Genomic DNA, 19,459 nt, shown 5'->3' with positions numbered 1-19,459 from the left:
CTGCCCATGCGGGCTGGTGGCCGCCTTCGTGGAGTGCGAAGGCGGCCGCAGTCGCGGCCCGGTGCGCTTCCATAGCGTCCCGGCCTTCGCGCTGGCCACAGGTAACCAACCGGTGGGACCCTCCCAGTCGCGGGCGGGGCGGCAGCCGAAGACAAAACTAACTACACTAACTCCCTGGGCGAAAAGCCACGCTACGCAAGTAACGCACCCCCACAGCCTTTGCAGTTAATGAAAAGGTAATTCTAAATCACTGCGGATGTGTGCCAGCATCTTAGCCCTGAGGAGTTGTGCGGTGCATGCAGGTCTATTATGCTGCAGATCTATCCTGTGGTCTTGAAAGAGCCCTTAGAAGTAAAGAATTCCGCGTTTCTCTTGTTCCGTGTCTCATTCCCCACTTGGCAAGCATACCTAGGGATTTTACAATTGAATAAAGCAAAGTCCACTAGGGTCAGGGAAAGAGTAAAGAACAGCCAGTGTACCAGAGTTACAGGCTGGCTCAGAATACAGGGAGGTAATCTCCCGAGAATTTACAAAACACAAGTTACTAAAATTCATCTGTAAAAAGTGCTTCCCCATTTCTTGGGGGAAGAATTAAATGAGAATGAACTAAGTAGTTTATAAATCGTGACGATAACAATGTTGCTTCTCTTATATTTTAAAACAGGGACAGACATTGCGTGGGCTCAAATCCTGAGAACCCCGTAAAGCTGTGCAACCTTAGTCAAATTACTTAACCTCTCTGTTCCTATGCTTCATTTGTCGAGTCATTTTTTTGTGTGTGAAAATTAAAAAGAATATGTAAGGCACTACTTATATATACACATATACATATGTATGTATGTGTGTGCATATATATAATGTTCCTATGGACAGACTACAGAATATATAGGGTTGCGAGTTAGAATTCTTTAGGTATGCTGAGCCTTCAAAAGATTTTGGACGGTTCCCTAGTATAGAGCCTGTATGTCATGTAAAACAGCTCTATATAACTATTATCCTTACAGAGAGGGAGATTCCTCTAAAGAGCTGAATTCTATCAGTCAGGTTGCTTTAGTAGTCATGACTGGAATTGATTGAACTGGGAGCTAATTTAGTCCAGCCATGAGTAGGGTTAGCACATCTTTTTTTTTTTTTTTTTTGAGTCTTCAAGCCGTGCAAATCATTCTGTTAGTTTGATTTTGATCCTCCTCAAGGATATGGATTCCAGATTAGCCTGATTGTGAATGATGCCATAATGGCCCAGGCATATGTCAGTCTTAGAGCAACCTCAGGCAGCAGAAACACTCAAGCTGATGAAGACTGCCACTTGGGAAACTGGTGCCACTTTTAAGGAGAGAACAATGTCACATCTGCAACTGGGAGGACACTAGAGGGAGTTTATGTTTAGGATTGCATCTCAAAAACCTCAACAGTTTAACTAGCTGGACTACCTAGGCCACCCCAGCAGCAAATGGGAAGCACTTTATATTTTGTGGGAAATAAACAGCTGGCAGCAGGATCACCAACTACCTCAATTCAGGCTGATAAGGACAGGCGAGCCAACCCGGCAAGCACAGCAGTTCCTGAAAGCATCACTGCATGACTGTACAATAATCAGTGGGCATTAATGCTCCCTTTGAGTCACTAAGAAAATGAAATCCTAAATTGTCTACTTGGGAAATGCAAAAAAGACAGACTGACAGTGTTCAACCAAGATCACTGTTCTGTCCCTCTCTATCTTGGTAACCTTGTGAATTCTATTTCTCACTGTCATGTCTGTAAAATGAAAATGACAACAGTAGCCACCTCAGAGGATTGTTAGTCCATTTGCATTCCACCTGCTAAAATGAAAACTCTTGAGTTTTGTTCATTATATTCAAATGCCAGAACAGTAGGTAGTCAATATTCGTTGAATGAGTAACTTCAATGAAATTTGGAAAAGAATATGCTGATGGACAAATGTAAATATCTTGTCCTCTTAAGAGTCCTATTCTCACTGAAAATTAAACTTTTGGCTTTAATGTTAACATTCCATTCTTAATCTATGTCAAGAAACTTCCCCCCATCCCCGCACCTCTTTCCCCCTCCACTTTATCACATGGAATTCTCAAATGAACGCTTTGGGGAGGGAATAGCCCATTTTACACATGAGAACACCAAAAAAGATTCACTTGGCTTAGCTCTCCAGAAGTCCCTCATTTCCATATAATTCCTCATTTTCCTTTCATTAAACATACTTTTCATGTTGCATCAGCATCCAGATAAAGACCTTTTTCATTCAGTTTTACTGTTAAGTTCCACAAGCATGTTTTACTCTTCTGATGATAAATTTGCTATGTTTTTACACATCACATGTAAAAAAAAAGTCTCTGTGGGCTAGCCTGTAGCTGAGAGCATACTGGTTGGCACCTTTGTATGACTGTGTAAATTCAGGAATGCTATAAATATTTTATTTTCCACAATTTAATTTCTGAATTTGAGACCTCACTCTGTCCTATTGGTTGACTTAGCCTGATCCCTCCATGTGCTACCCCTTTTCTTGGCATATATGTGAGCGAAGTTTTCTGAAAAGAGCCAAGGACTTGAGGAGAACCTTTTGGTCCTCAGCTTACACAGGTAACCAGCGAAACACTGTCTGCCCTGTTCACGTGGTCTCTGTTCCTGCCCCATTGCTGCCTCTGTCCCACCCCCAAGACTCTCATGGTGCTGTGGGGAAGTCAACACAGGTCCTCTGCACTCAGGACCTTCAGTCTTTCCTCAGTCCAGAGAAAATTTCTCTATTGACCAGGAGAAATATTCCTCTCTATGGGATGCTCCTTTGCCAACAAATCTCTCCTGTGAGATCTTAGATTTTCCATAAAACCTGCTTTCTCCCCTGCCATACGCCTCTCCCCAGAGACTGTAATTGCCAAGCCCACTTGAATTGGGGAGGAGAAAGAGGAAAATTTGAGGAGGGGGAAACAGGTTTAATGTTTCAAAATATTATCTAGCCCCATTCATTTGGAAATACCAGTTTATGATTTCAAACAACTGATCTTCAAGTGAAACTCTGGATTTGTCGAGGACTTAGAATACTCAAAAACCCTGATGCAAAATAATATCATAAAGGTCAGTGATTCCACAATGGCTTTATTCTGAATATTTGCCTACAGGATACTTTCATGAGATGAAAATACATAATAAGCATTTGTATATAACATACACGAAAAAAAATTTTTTTGTTTTGTTTTGGCATTGCAGTTCAAGAAAAAAAAACAATTTGTGAATAGGAATCTGAAACTGCACTATTTTAAACCATTCCTAGTAGCATGAGAGGGGACCGACATTTTCCTTCATAGTTTTCACACGTTGATGTCCCAGGGGTTTCCTTCTCTCTGTCTCTATGCTATTTTCTAGAAAAGATCGTCAGAATTCTTAACAAATATGTATGTATGATCTAGGGAAAACATGGTAACGATATGTTCATTAACTTATGCAAACATCAAGTTAAAGATAGAAAGATGCCCTTAGCTAAAGGTCTATTATTCTTTACCTGATGCCTACTCATTTTACAGATGAATTTTTGTTTCCTTCCTTTTCATTATAGGAAGAAATATCCCCCAAATACACATATTAAAAATTCTATGAACTTTATTGCTAAAATACTAAAACCAATTTATTTAACACATCTTTTTCAGATCTCCCAGTGGATATTCCTGGTCATGAAAAGTTGGTGGTGGACATTGCATATGGTGGTGCATTTTATGCATTTGTTAGTGCTGAAAAGTTAGGACTTGATGTTGGTTCAGCAAAGACAAGGGACCTTGTGGATGCAGCGACTGCAGTGACGAAAGCAGTGACAGCTCAGGTCAGTACAGTTGCTGCCATTGTAACAAATGCCTTCCTCTGTGGCATGGAGGGAATATAAATGACACATCCATACAGACAATTAAATATCTATACATTTAAATTACTAGTAATACTAAGAATAGGGTTTGAATCTTAGGCTCTAGAGCATGACTGCCAGTGAGTTCTAGCTTTGCCACTTGTAACTTTTGTAACTTTGAACAAATTACATAACCTCCATGTACCTGTTTTCCTTATCTATAAAATGGAAATTATGAAATGCCTGCTTCACAGAGTGTTAGAAGAATGAAATAAGTCAATACAGATCAAAGACTTAGAATAATGCCTAGCCCGTAATAAATATTCAATAATGATAACTATTACTAACTTTAATAATATATATACTAATATAATTTGTGGTTATTTAAGCATATAGTAAAAGTATCATATAGCATTCTATTAATTCGAAATGCATATGACTTGCTATGTGTAGTCATTCTACAAAACTTGAAAATAATGAATGTAAAATATAGCTTACAAAATGGATTTCATGAAATCTGATTAGACTTTCTGTTATTTCACAGAGAACAATAATTCCTAATTAGTGGTTTTTTCCCTATATTGCTACAAAGTTAGTTAAATAACTACTCAAGTAACCCTAGTTTTGGCTTGAGAAAACTATTCTGGTAAAATCAATTTAGATCATACACAAGTTTAGAATATTCTTTCTTTTCTAGCACCAGTCTGCCATTTTACCTTGAAATTGGGACCTATAAATAAAACTCATATACAGTATTTGAATGTTTTAGCAAATGAAAATTTAATTATCATTCTAAGTAAAAAATTACTTGTGAAAATGTGTCTAGCATACTTTTACTAATAATTATATAATCGGCCTAATTAACAACTGATGTTTTGATTTAACATAATTTATAACTTAATAAAATTAAAAAAATAAATTTTTGTTCTAAATTATCATTTTTCCAGTACTGTCAATATCAATATGTAGAGTTATTTTATCATAGTAACTTCTGAAGCTCTGAATTTACGTCAATTTTCTGTTTCATTAAGCAGACAGTTAATAGTTTGAGTTAACAATTTGGTATAAAATAATTTCACCTTACCTTCAATGAAATCAAGAGGAAAAGGCATAGTTTTCTTAATAGAAGGAGTAATTTTGCACTTTTCATTGAAGTTTAAACTTCTCACCAAGGTCACAAAAGGTGGTCTTTGCAGGAGAAGGGATTCTGAGAAAAATATGAAAAAAAAGTTGTATTAGGGATGAATCAGGCAGCAGAACTATGTTGTGAATTCCTGACCATCCATACTGCTGATGTTGATTTAGGGAAAGGCCATGGAGTGGGAAAAATTCATCTTCATTCATTCACTTTTAAACAAACATTTACTTACCAAGAACTTACAGTACATTAGACACTGTGCTAGATGCTGGAGACCCAAAGAAAGAACAAAGCCTACCTTCAAAGAGCTTGGTCTAGTGGGGAAAGCATGCCTGTGAACAGTGTGATGTTGAAATGGTTTTGGAGTGGAGGCGGGGCATAAGGGCTTTAAGAGGACAAAGAACAAAGTTCCAGTATGCAGGCCTCTTTAACTTGGTTATAGATAGACTCTGGATTTTAAGGATCCAAATTTATTCCGTTGCTTTAAATAACAGATAAGTGGTAGTGAAATGTACTAACTGTGGAAGTAAGATTATAGTAATCTCGGTCAAACTATCAGACATTATAGAAATCCAGGAAAAACTAAACAACCAGACTTCTGAGAACAGGAAACATTTCACATTTAGGCCTATGCTTTCCCATTGATGTGATTTAGCCTCACTATCATTGCTGCTTTTCTCTATGTCTGCTGCTTTTCATGATAACAATTACCTTCATTCTTTACATTTTTTTTTTGTTCATCCAATTGTTTCTCTTACCTGATTGTTTCTGTATTCTTATAACTTTTGCTTGCTCATGGCCTTTCACTGTCCTTGTGTCTATCAATGCTCTAGATACTGATTGATTTTTCCACATTATCCCCTTCGAGCTCCTGAGAGTGAGGATATAACTACTTTAGCTCCTCCTGTTTGAGCAGCCATGTCCAACCTGTGGACTGACCGTCCTGGGGTCAGTGATTCAAAGAGTGTGTGGGTTTGAGTATGTGTGTATAAAATAGGACTATTCCTTTAATAGAGGCTATGTGCAGAGCAAGCTCCTTAAAAAGGACTCAAAGTATGGTAAGAATTATAGCTTCCAGTCAAACTATGTTTATTCATCTAGACAAAGACATAATTTCTAGTATTTAGTGCCTTGATCCAAAAGGTATTTTAAAAATGATAAAGGTAGAAGTTATACTGAGTACCTTATATACATTATTTAAAAAATAAATTTTAATCAAAATATTTATTTTATATGTGGTTGATAATTTTTTGTCATTTGTAGTTTAAAATTACTCATCCTGATAGTGAAGACCTTGGCTTTCTATACGGAACTATATTAACAGATGGAAAAGATCCTTATAGTGAGGAACCAACCATCAACATCTGTGTGTTTGCAGATGAACAGGTATTAAAACTGCAATTTTTAGACACAAAAGCCTGGTAATATGGAACTAGAACACTGTGAACACTCTCATCTTCATTTATTCTGGAACAGGTTGACAGAAGTCCTACTGGCTCAGGAGTGACAGCCCGAATTGCCTTACAGTATCACAAGGGGCTTCTAGAACTGAACCAGACGAGAGCCTTTAAAAGCAGTACGACTGGCTCAGTATTCACAGGGAAGGCTGTGAGGGTGAGTGACACCCTTAGCTTCTCACTTGTAAATGTGTTACTTTTGAAATGAAGAGGTATGAGTTGGGTGTTAGGTAAGTTTCTTTACTCAGCTCTCAGAAGAGAATTTTAAAACAGGCCTATAAAACTTCTGTTCAGCCGGGATATTAGTTCTCAGTTTGTTATTAATTATACTTGCCAGAACATTTTCAATTGCACCAGTTTCCTACCCTCTCAATCAGGGCTTTTGCAGGCACTCTGACAATACCTTCTGCATCTTTTTCCCTGCCCTAGCTTCCTTTTCCTATCCTTCCATTTAGGGGTCCCCGGTATTTTATCCTTAACTTCCTTCTCATCTTATCTGCAAGTTGTTGCCAGTGGGCAATTTCATTCACTTCTGAAGCTTCAGCTCTCAACCATCCACTGATGATGAGTCTAACACTTGTAGTCCCAATTGTCTACTTAAACTCATCACTAAATGATTGTTCCAGAGATATCTCTAACTCAACTTATTAAAAAGTCCTCTCTCCCTCCCTCTCTCCCTTCCTTCCGAAATGTGCCTCTCCCGCCTCATTCCCCAACATGGTTAATTGGTAGCACCAGCTTCACTTCCAAGCTAGAAGCTATGGTCATATTAAACTTATTCATATTCCTCAGTTTCCATATATATCAGTACCTAGGCCTGTCAATTCTACCTCTGAAGTATCTCTATATTTTTTCTCCACCCTCACTAAAAACTATGCTAGTGACTCTGGATTCAATCAATGGATTAAGGCTACCTCTTAACAGGGTTCTGAGTGTCTAGTCTCTCTACTCTCAAATTTGTCCCCTACTTTACAACTAAACTTATCTAAAACACAAATCTGATCAGGTTACTGTCCTTAAAAACCTTTCATTGCCTATTGGATTAACTCTTGGGTTTTCTTTAAAATGATAGATATCAAGAATATAACTTTTAGGCCAGATATAATGTGAGTGCAGTAGTTTGATATTATACTTCTTTCATTTTCTTTTCTCAGGAAGCAAAATGTGGTGACTTTAATGCTGTTATAGTGGAAGTATCTGGACGAGCCCATTACACAGGTACAGCAAGTTTTATAGTAGAAGACGATGACCCACTGAAGGATGGATTTCTTCTCAAGTGACTTCTGTGATTTTTAAGGGCTTTCTTTTAAAACAATAATTATCTTTAGGTAATTTTTATATAAATTATGTGGAAACCTATTTCCAAATTGTACATATAAGCTAACTCCCGTTCTTTCTAAAATGGTACACTGTGGCTAAATATAAAGTCATTATACCTCATATTTGCACATATATATATATATATATATATACACAGTATAAATCTCACTTATCTCTAATATATACAATGCCAAAAATTCAGAATATTTTTCTAGTTATTAACATATCAGGTAAAACTAAAGCCTTAGTTCTTATTTTAAAATACTACTCTATGATAATTGCTACAATATTTTGTTTTAAATGTTCTTTGAATAATAGCTTGAATTGTAGCTCTCACAATGACTCTTACAAGTTCATTATTTTAGTCTTCTCTCCAAATTTCAAGCCACATTAATTTGAAGATACATACTTTAAAAGTTATATTTTATAGCATTTTGCCACACATATATCTTCTACTTTAATGAAGTACACTACAGAATGTGCATTATCCCATGGCAACCAAGAATGAGAAGTATTTCATCACTGATTGTTTAAAATTGTCAGTACATGATAATAATAAAAAAGCAGACTGACTTGTAGTCAATTTTATTATTGTTTTAAAATTGTCTACAGTGCACCCCTTACCAACTATTCCAGGGCAAACCTTTCTCTCTGTCCTTCCTATGGTGTGCTACTATTTTTATCTCCTTTATATATATATGAAATGCAAGTAAGACATATTAAATAACTCTCTCTTAAGGTCACATTAAAGGCTGTAAATCTAATACTTTTAGCTCCAAGTCCTGTATTTTCCTCCTTCCTCCACTTCTAAGATAGGACAGAGCTTGTTCTAAGATACATATTTTAATAAAAAATGTTACACTTCTTGAATGTTAAAAAAAAATGTATTGCCTAAATCTTCTTGAATTCTAATCCAAACCAGAGACAAACTCTTGTAATAATGTTCATTCCTTCTGTACTCTGCCCCATCTCTCTTAGAGTCAAAAACACTAAGGAAATTAACTCCTCCTCTCACCTCCACATGTTTAATCAGTCACAAAGCCTCGTTGATTCCATCTTCTAAAAATTGCTCACATTTATCCCTTTCCATCTTTGGTAAGGGTTTTGCTTCATCAATTAACCTCTTTCAAGCAACCTCCTTCTGCTCACTGGTTCTTTCCTCTAAATAGTGACGTGAGTTCATGATAAACAAAATGACAGAAACATCCTGTGTCTACCTTCCCATTCTAGCTTGCTGTTACCTCTATTTCCTTCCTTTTGTAGTCAGGCTTCTGGATTCCTGACTCTCTGCTCATTGGGTACATTTTCTCATCTTCCTTTTGCTATTTAACTATTGCAATCTGGTTGCTACCTCATTACTCATTGGAAACTATGCTTAATCTGTCAAATCTATTGGTCACCCAAGAGTTTATACAATCCATGGCGGACACTGCTGCTTGCTCCTGGCAGGCAAGTATGGTACATTTTAGAGGCAGAACCTCCATTCCCTTTGTGCTGAGCTCAGTCACAGAGCCACTCACAGAGGCTCTCAAAGCCAATTATATTAGTACCCAGTTCCCATTAGTACCCGCCAGGTCCTGCAATTGTGTGGGCCCAAATCCATTTCCTCTTCTTCATCATGAACTTGCAATGCATTTTGTCCCAAGTCCCCCAGACTCCATAAGAGTTGTGGCACCCTTCTGTTCATCCCTCAAACCCCACAAATTCCATAACATCCCTCTTTAGGGCAATGCTCCTCATACTTCAATGTATGTATGAACTACCTGGGGATCTTAAAATGTGAATTCTCTCTTATTAGGCATGGTTTGGGGCATTTCAAGCTCCTAGATGATGTTGATGCTGGTGGTAGGACTACCGTTTGGGGAGAAAAACTTTTTAACTAATCTTTTTAATTACCCATTTGGACCCAGGTGTTACAGGTGAGTCTCCACTCCCTGACAACTTCTTCTTTTATCTCTGAAATACGTGAAAAGCCTGTTAGCTCCCCACCTGGAGGAAAAGGCTGTCTGTAAGACTATCCTTTTGCAATTTGAACTCTCCTGTTCCTCAGCAAATTCCTTTTTGCCTAAGTGAGACAGTGCTGTGTTTGTATTTCTTATATCCGAAGTCCCTAATTCATACACTACCTTTTTACAATTTCTTCTCCTCTTCACTATAAATGCCTTATTTCAGACTCTTTCACTTTTCCCTGTGCTATTACATTGTCTTTTCTTAACTGATCAACTGGTCCCTCAGTTGCCGGATTCTCCTACAATCACTCAAAAATTAATTATTTTGTGTATCTAGCAGTTTTCCAGAGTGTTAAGTGCTAGAGATCTAAAAACAAAACAAAAACAGGAAAAAACAAACGAAAAACACCAAAGTTCTTGGCTTCACAGAGTCTATGGTTTACAGTGGGAGGCAAGTAATGCTTAATCATAAAAAAATAATAATAATAATTATGGACAGTGGTGTGTTCTACAAGCCAAGGAAGCCTTCCCCTGAAAAACTAACATTCATGTGAAGATGGTGATGCAAGCGAATTGGGGAGTGGGGTGGAGTTTTTCAGGTAGAGGGGATAGCAAGTGCCAATGCCCTAAGATGGAAGGTTTCAGTAACTTGCACAAGGCCAGTGTAACTGGAATGGAGCACGAAAGAAAGAAAATGGACCCAAATGAGGCTAGAGAGGAAGCAGATGTCAAATCATGTAGTGCCTTGTAGGAAACATTAAGGATTGGGGTCCTATTCTAAATTAAATGGAGAAAGCCAGTTGAAGAATTTAAATAAGTGAATGGCATGATCAAATTTATTTTATTTTAAAGAGCATTCTACCTATAGTGTAGAGAAGGGGCTGGATGTGGGGAGACCCAATCAAGAGGTGACAGCAGTAGTCCAAAGAAGAGAGGATGAGAGCTAAGATTCAGGTGGAGGATAAAGCAATAGAGGAAGTAAATGGATACAAAGATATTTAACAAGTAAAATTTCCTGGTCTTGGCGATTGGACATGGGCTAGTTGTGAGGAAGAAGAATTTATCTAAAAAGAATCCTAAGTTTTTGGCTTATAAGCTAGATGGAAAGTGGTGCCATTTTCTGAGCTACATGTCTTATATCAGAATCAGAATCACCTATGGGGTTTAGATTCATGGGCCCATCCTGGTGATATTGGCAGTCAGCCAGTGAATCTGCATTTTAACAAGCACACTACATCAGTGGTACTCTAAGTGTTGTCCTCCAACCAGCTACATAATTACCACCTGGGAACTTGTTAGAAATGCAAATTCTAGGAGAGGACCCCAGACCTACTGAATCTGGAACTCTGGGATTGGGCCCCTGTTACTTGTGTTTTAGCAAGCCCTTTAGGTGACTGTTGCACGCTCAAGTTTGAGAACCTGGTTTAAATTATTCTGTCCCTCAAGTTTCAGATGGCTGGATAGTTTTTTAGGTCAGGTTGTTGATTCCTTCCCTACCTGCATATGCCAGAAACATCCACAGGGAGCAAAGCATCCTCCACAAAAGCCTCCCTGTAGGGCATTTGTATCCAACGGGAGAGGTTGAATATGAATGAACCCTTGCCAAATGTGGCCTTTTATATGAGGTCCTAGTCCCGCTTTATCTGGCCAAGCAGTGTCCCCTGAGGAGGTCGACTTGGCCCAGTCTGGACCCCAGACCCCCCTGGCTGGGCATCCTCGGGAGGGGGGGAGAAGAGGAGTGATGTTGTACGCTGGCTTTTCGGAAGGTACTTGGCTGGCGTCCCGCCCCGCGCTCCTGCGTAAACACGCGGTTCCCTCGGCAACGCCTGGAACCCACGTCAAAGGTTCCGCCAGGTCCGGGGCGACAGCCACCCCTCCGGCCGCGCCCGCCTCTCGGCAGCGGCCTCTCGCCCAGGCCCCGGGCCCCCCTCCGGCTTGAGGCCGCCTCCCCCGGTGCGGGATGAGCAGACCCGCGGGGCCCCATGGAGGACCAGCCGCCGCCGGGCCGCCCGCCAGTGAGCTTGGCCTTGCCCGGCAGCCCGCACCCGGGCTCCCCCTCCGCAGCCGCCACACCTGGCGGGACTTCCCCTGCGGTGACGGCGGCGGCGGTGCTCTCCTTCAGCACCGTGGCTCCCGCGGCGGCCGCGGCGCTGGGGAACCAGAGCGACGCGAGCGGAGGCGACAGCCCTGGCGCCTGGGCTGGCGGCGGCCTCGGCCCGCACGGGGCTGCGGGGGAGGCGGAGAGGCCGCCGCTGGGCCCCGAGGCCGCTCCGCCGCTGTCGCACGGGGCGGCTGTGGCGGCCCAGGCGCTCGTCCTCCTGCTCATCTTCCTGCTGTCTAGCCTGGGCAACTGCGCGGTGATGGGGGTGATCGTGAAGCACCGGCAGCTCCGCACCGTCACCAACGCCTTCATCCTGTCCCTGTCCCTGTCGGATCTGCTCACGGCGCTGCTCTGCCTGCCCGCCGCCTTCCTGGACCTCTTCACGCCCCGCGGGGACCCGCCGCCCGCCGCCGCCGCCGCGGGGCCCTGGCGCGGATTTTGTGCCGCCAGCCGCTTCTTCAGCTCGTGCTTCGGCATCGTGTCCACGCTTAGCGTAGCCCTCATCTCGCTCGACCGTTACTGCGCCATCGTGCGGCCGCCCCGGGAGAAGATCGGTCGCCGCCGTGCGCTGCAGCTGCTGGCGGGCGCCTGGCTGGTGGCCCTGGGCTTCTCCTTGCCCTGGGACCTGCTCCGCGCGCCTCGGGAGCCCCCCGCGGCGCAGAGTTTCCACGGCTGCCTGTACCGGACGTCCCCCGACCCTGAACAGCTGGGCGCGGCCTACAGCGTGGGACTGGTGGTGGCCTGCTACCTGCTGCCCTTCCTGCTCATGTGCTTCTGCCACTACCACATCTGCCGGGCGGTGCGCCTGTCCGACGTGCGCGTGCGGCCCATGACCACCTACGCGCGCGTGCTGCGCTTCTTCAGCGAGGTGCGCACCGCCACCACCGTGCTCATTATGATTGTCTTCGTCATCTGCTGCTGGGGGCCCTACTGCTTCCTGGTGCTGCTGGCCGCCGCCCGGCAGGCCCAGGCCACGCAGGCCCCCTCGCTTCTCAACGTGGTGGCTCTCTGGCTGACCTGGGCCAATGGGGCCATCAACCCTGTCATCTATGCTATTCGCAATCCCAACATTTCGATGCTCCTAGGGCGCAGCCGGGAGGAGGGTTACCGGACTAGGAATGTGGACGCTTTCCTGCCCAACCAGGACCCGGGCCTGCAGGCCAGAACGCGCAGTCGCCTTCGAAACCGCTATGCCAACCGACTGGGGACCTGTGGCAGGTTGCCTTCTTCCAATCCGACCAGCGGGTTGGGAGGGGACATGGCCTTATGGGCTCACAAAAATCCAGTTGTACTTTTCTGCCGGGAAGGGCCACCAGAGCTGGTGACAGGAGTGGCCAAACAGCCTAAATCCGAAGCCAGGGATACCAGCCTCTAAGAGGGGTTGAAATGCACAGCTTGTGAAGGCAAATTTTTACCCTCTTCGTTTAATGATACAGGGTTCCAGGGAGAATCGTGTATTTCATAAAGCCAAACATTTAAAAAAGGAGACAGGGGGAAGGCATACTATGTTCCCCAAACAACATACGAGGCAATGTCCCCTTCTTCAAAAGTGCCAAAATGAATGTAAAATGTAAAAATTAAAACAATCTCAAACCACACAACCCAAGCATTGTGCCAAAAATGACTAAAATAAAATTCACGATTACCGAAAAGCTCATATTACAGGAATGACACTGTGAAATAAAGAAACAAAATCATTGAATGCAATCAGTATTTGTTCAAATACAGAGAGTTTCAGGGAAGAATCTCGAAGACTCTCAGAATTAATTGCTTGAAGGTCCCTCTAAATCACCAGCATTCAACAGAACTTCACATTTCTAGAACTTGCACCTCTGACACATGCTTTGGGTGCTTAGGTTGGGAGTGAAAAATTCTTTACACACTTTGGTGCACTTCCTCCACACTCTAACCTTCTAAAAATCTTTGCAGCAAATTTAAAATTCATATCCCATTTAAAACAATTTTAGGATTTTGAAAATGTGTTTTATTACCATAAGTTCAACCATCTGGAATATGAAAATAAATATGGCTGTTTAAAAAAGTATTCCGAGGTTATACTTAAAAATTAATGTTTTTTTATCCCAACCCCAAAATTATCTGCCTTGGCAAGCTTTAAGGCTTAACCCTTACTCTAACCAGCTTCTTTTGTTTCTAATATTTTTGAGGATGCCCCTCTCAGAATGCTTTCATGTTTTTAAAAAAATAACTTTCATGGTAGAAAAATCTTTGTCTTCTGAGGAAAATTAATTTTTGGATGTAGCCAAAAATGTAATTTGAAGTCAAGTTGATTGAATCAGGTGAGTAATGGCACCTTTTAAAGTATATATTAAAGTGAGAGCTCTATAAAGTAACAAGATTTTACTTTACTATGTGGTTTTTAACTAATTAAAGATGTTTCTTAAGAAGAATTCTAAAAATATTTTAAGAAGTGGCCTTATTCTTGGAATAAGCATAGAGTTTTCCAAGAGGATTATACTCTCCTATATTTGACAGTTTGGTTACATTTGCTTTTTTTTAAAAAAAGATCATTGCTTTGTAGACATGATTTACCTAAAAAAAAAAAAAAAGTCTATTAGAAAGGGAGAAGACGTATAGAATTATCATATGTAATAGGGTATTAATAAGGCAAGTCAGAGAGGTACTTCAATCAAGCTTGAAATATCCTTAGAAATGTGTAAAACAAAGATGCTTTCAAAAAAATTCAAAAGCACAAATCAGGATTCCTGTATGTATAATTTCTCATTAAAGGCCACTATACACAGAACCATTTACTCAGAATTTTATGAATGTTTTTCTGTTTTCTCCGTTCTTTCTTTCCTTTTTTCCACCTTGCCTCTCTTGTCGTCAATATTTCACAACCTTAATTATTTTAAATTAGATATGAAACAACTATCATATAAAAATTTCAGTATGAAATTGCCCCTTTTTTTCTTGCATTTACGATATTTATTGTATTCAAATTTTTGTATGATAGGTGGGTGTCTGTCATTTTGTAATCAAAGATAGAAATATATGATTTGTGTCAGAACTAAATAAATTTTCATTTTTCTTCTCAAGGCATCATCACAATCAGAAGTTTATAAATTATCTGTGGATATCTTACCACACTCAGTGTAGTACAGAGTAGATGAGGTAGTCTCTCCTCTTCAGTACTTGTTATAAAACATGCAGACTTAATGGAGCCAAACAAACGTTTAACCCATTTCCCCGTCGCCCCAAGAATAGTCTCTGACAGAGCTAGCGGTGGCAGCTTTTACCGAGATAACTTGCGGATTATAGTCCTAACCTTACCCTCAAAGTTTGCCATGAAATATCTCACTTGTATTATTATGTTTTCATTGCTTTAGTATATTGATAGTCTTTGGAAACAAATGACCCCATTCTGTTTATAGCATTCTGTTTTCAGTAGTGGTATTTCCATTTACAAAATACAATAAATTTCAATTGCTAAAAATGTCAATTTCTAGAAAATGTAACATTCCTACATGTGATGTTAATCTAACAGTTGTTGGCTGAAGACTCATTTGGTGAATCTGATTTATGTATATATTTCTGTTACTGTAGGATTAGAGACAAGTTCTATTTAGAAATCCAAGAAAAGTTTTTATATTTTATTTTCACATTGAAAACCAGTCAGATTTGCTTCAGCCTCAAAGAACGTGTTTATGTAAAATTAAATTAATGCTGGCAGCAAGATGCACTTTTTTTTTTCTAAACAGGAAATGAGTTAACAGATATCTACAGCATTTGCCTATTAAAGGCAAAATAGTTGAGTATTTTTTGGCATTGTGAGAAAAAGGAAGTCATGTCTGGGATTAGGAAGACATGATGAAGTTTTCCAATTACGAAAGATGTAACAGAATAGGAATTCAGCACCTGTGAATGAAGGGCAAAAAAAAGTTAGAGATCTTTGGGGAAGAAAGCAAGCATGCTGCAAAATAGGTGTTGCCTGGGACAAAGAATTGAAGGAAGGGATTTAATAAACATGTTTAATAAATAAACATGCTTTGGAATAAACCTGCCTGGTGAGCAAAAGGAACATCTGAAAGATTCAAAGTGACAAGTACTGGCATGAACGACTTTAAGGCAGAAAAGAAATTCTTACCTTAACTCTTGGTAGGAAGTAGTAGAAAGTTTTAGAAAAGATCTGGCTTGGGGAAGAGGCCACTCTGATAATGGCTCTGAGAGTTATGGTAGAAAAGAATAGGAGGAGAAAAAAAGAAAATTGTTAATGAACAATTCTGAGCGTTGTGTCTATTTGTTTAATTCAAAGCTCTACAACCAGTCAGTGATAGAACTAGGATTTGAACCACAGTCTTTCTGGCCTCAGGGCCCTATTTTCCCTTATCTATCCTATGTTGTCCCCACAAAGGTCAATGGATAGGGAAGCTAAGGCCTAGAAATTGTGGTACTGTCATCATCATCATCATTATCATCTACTGGTTTTGTTTCCTTTTTTACGTAGGGCAACTTTCTGAGTACTAAGGCTACTAAAAAGTAGAAATCACAGCAGCTTGCTTTAAGAAGGCTTATAGCTTAATTGAGAACCTTGTATTTTATAAAAATTGCTCATAATCAGGACTGTGGGGAAAAAAAGGTACAACATTTTCAGAAGTGATTATCAAAGGAGATGAATTCGGAAGCAAAAGACATGTAGATAAAGGCCATCTACCAATCTGGTTCAGTTGTAAATACTTAGAGGCAAAAATTAATGCCTCGAATAAAAGAAATAATGACTCTTTAATAAATATCGGGCTTAGGCCTTTCCTCATGCTGAGTACATGCTTTTAGAGACTTTGTGGGAAAAGGGGAGAGAAGCTATGAAATATTGGGAAGTATTGAATATGGCATCATACCTAAAGGCCAGAATGTAATCTTTCATATCTCATTCTGCTCCAGCTTGAATACTTCATTTGTACTACAATAACAGCAACAAGTTATACTCAGCATGGTATATACATTAGTTGATTTAATCCTCAACCCTCTGAGGGGGATAGTATTGTCATCACTACCTCCATTTTATAGATGAGAAAACTGAGGCATAGAGGTACTATGTGATTTGCCTAAAGTCACAGAGGAAGTAAGTGCTAACGTGAGATTTGTACCTAGCAGATTGGTGCCAGAAGTCCTGTCTTAACCACTGCGTGGTACTGCCTCTCTTAATTTGTAAAAGGCAATGGGAAATCTGGAAAAGAGCCAGAGAAGATAAAAACAATAACCGAAGGAATGGGAAAATACATATCACAAAATTTAAAAGAAAGGATTTGTTTAATTTGGAGAACAGTTATATAAGATGTGTGTTTAAAAAATATGTGAAGAGATTCTTATCAATTTTTTATAGATATAATCCCAGCCCTAGATGACCTCAAATATCTGTCTTCTCTATTCATGTTCCAGGGCAGCCGAGTAGAGCTGGAGAAAAATTACAGAGTCAGATCAATTAGTACCCTCTGCACCTTGAATTCATAGCCTTACCTGGGCCCTCCACCTTGCCAAACAATCTTAACCCCTTTACTTGTTAGCTCACCTTTTCCGCCCCTTTTAGTAACCCTTCAAATTTTCTCTACTCAAACTTTTAACTGACCCTCCCCTTTTGGAAGATAACCTTGACTCCTACTTCACCAAGAAAATAGAAGACACTAATATATATATAAATATATATTCTCATATTTTAGCCACCAAAGGTAACAAACTAAATGGATTTATTCTAGTTCTTAGCTTTATCATTCCAATAGTATAGAAAGCAGTCCCCCAGCCTCAGGAATCTCATGTTGTCAATTATTTCCTTTCCCAGTATCCTTAGCCTTTCCAGCTGAACCAAATCCCTCCCATGAGCACTTAAGCAGGCTCCAAGCTCTCACAAGGGGAAAAAGGCCTCTCCTATTCCTCCATCCCCTTTCTTTCCCTCAGCTCCCTCCTTTCAGCTAACCTTGTCAAAAGATTTGCTTGCATGTTTACGGCTGATATAAAGTCTAGTCCACAATTTTTGTAGTGCAAGAAAGTAATTTTTATGCAACTCATTTTTCCCCCACTCCTCTATTCTGCCAGATGGCAGAAACTTAAGACAGCAGTATTCAGGTTCTAGGGGCTTATTTAGCACCTAGACATTGGTGAGCATCAGTCTTCAGTGGTCAACCCTCTGAACAGGCATCTGCTGAGGCATCCATCAATCTGTCTTCAGTCAGCTTGCTGTGTGATTATCCCCACTCAGTCAGTCCAAGAGAACCCAGCTCTAGCATTAGACCTCTTTAGATTACGTACAGAATGGCATTGAGGAGCTTTGTGGATCCTCTCCCTAGTGAAATAAGTATAACTGGTGAAAATTATTTAAAAAGCAACTATTAGGAAATTGTCCTAAGAGCATAAAGCAAATGAAGACACATTTACTTGAGAAAGTCTATTAAAACTCGGTGAGAACAGCAAGAATCTGTGGAATTTTATAACCCATTTCTTCTTGCTGCTCCTAGCTCAGTGTGACAGAAACTCCACTTCAGGCAAGTACTGTCAAGAGTATAGGGATCCCTCTTTCTCCCGCTTCCAGCTAAGGACTGTGGGATCTTCCTAGAAGGAGTAGGTCATAAGAATGTCTCAATTTTCTAAGTACAAGTGGCAAAGGCTAAATTCCAGGTGATTGCAGCCAAGAGGTTAGGAATTCTCTTCTTCTAACTAACCTGCATTCATAGGATAGAAGCTTAATCTTTCGTATAGCATGCTGAGAATATACTAAATATATACTTTAGTTTTGTCCTTAGTCCTAGGATGTGGCTCTTCTTTTAGGGCATAATGTTCATTTCAAAGGTAAAGTCTTTCTGTTGTATTAAAGGAAGGCCTGAGAAGCTCGATGAAATCTCTCTATCCTGGCTGGCTTGTAAATCCAACATCGTCCAGTCCAGTGTAATTTTAGCTCTCTTTGTTCATCTCCTTGTACTATAGAAGCCCTTCTCTCCTAGGCCGCATGGCAATCTGTTCTATACATGTACAGCTCAGCTCTGTTCCAAAGATCATGGGAGAACCCCCGTGTAGACTTCTGTCTCTATCACATAACTCCCTTTTCTCTGGTACGCTGATCCACAAATTTCAATCACTTCAGCTGCCTTGAACTCTGATCTCTACATTCTCAACTTGGCAAGACCAAGCACCATTCTCGACTTGGGCTCCACCTCCTAATGTCTAAATTTAAAAAGTAGCCGTTGGCAGAATGATGAGTAATTTATATAATGCATATGCATATAAAGCACTTAGTATGATGTCTGCACTGAGTAATGTGAGCAATAAATACTGGTTTTTATTATGAAATTTTTATTTATTGATATGAAATATATCAATAAATATATATGTATAATATCTTATTAAAGAAAAAGTCCATTATAAAATAGTATATTTAGAGTGATCTCATTTTTGGAGAACAAACTTGCACTGAAATAAATCTGAAAGGATATCTACCAAATAGTATTACTACCAAATAATATTTTCACCAAACAATATAATTATAGGTGCTTTTCAGTTGTTAATAATTTATCCCATTATATTTTTTATAATAAGCAGATGTTACTTTTAAAAAACAAATGATAAAGATAAACCACAAAACAGCGTCTTCAAGGCTCTGTGTTGGGAGAGTGATGGGGAAGTTTCTCCACTTGGCTCTGGACA

General features: G+C 40.1%; 2 protein-coding genes across 3 annotated transcripts in view; both read left to right on the top strand.

Moving 5' to 3' along the window:
• Window positions 1-8,337, top strand: part of L3HYPDH (trans-L-3-hydroxyproline dehydratase) — an 8,865-nt gene extending 528 nt beyond the window's left edge. The window contains exons 1-5 of one of the 2 annotated variants that reach the window (XM_016162420.2): window positions 1-101; window positions 3,657-3,826; window positions 6,246-6,368; window positions 6,459-6,596; window positions 7,594-8,337. The exon at window positions 1-101 is cut by the window's left edge and continues 528 nt beyond it. In XM_016162420.2, the coding sequence (XP_016017906.2) occupies window positions 1-101; window positions 3,657-3,826; window positions 6,246-6,368; window positions 6,459-6,596; window positions 7,594-7,719 (658 nt within the window). In that variant the 3' untranslated portion in view covers window positions 7,720-8,337. The remainder of the gene's footprint in view (window positions 102-3,656; window positions 3,827-6,245; window positions 6,369-6,458; window positions 6,597-7,593) is intronic. The other variant, XM_036239574.1, reaches the window with a different exon arrangement.
• Window positions 8,338-11,546: 3,209 nt separating this feature from the next.
• On the top strand, window positions 11,547-13,949 carry GPR135 (G protein-coupled receptor 135). Its single transcript, XM_016162438.2, has one exon. The coding sequence runs from the start codon at window positions 11,691-11,693 to the stop codon at window positions 13,182-13,184; it is 1,494 nt and encodes a 497-aa protein (XP_016017924.2). The 5' UTR covers window positions 11,547-11,690; the 3' UTR covers window positions 13,185-13,949.
• The last annotated feature ends 5,510 nt before the right edge of the window (window positions 13,950-19,459 follow it).

This window comes from Rousettus aegyptiacus, unplaced genomic scaffold (assembly GCF_014176215.1).
Source record: "Rousettus aegyptiacus isolate mRouAeg1 unplaced genomic scaffold, mRouAeg1.p scaffold_m13_p_3, whole genome shotgun sequence".
Taxonomy (NCBI): Eukaryota; Metazoa; Chordata; class Mammalia; order Chiroptera; family Pteropodidae; genus Rousettus; species Rousettus aegyptiacus.
Note: the sequence above shows the minus strand (reverse complement) of the source record. Positions and strands in the feature narration are given on the sequence as shown.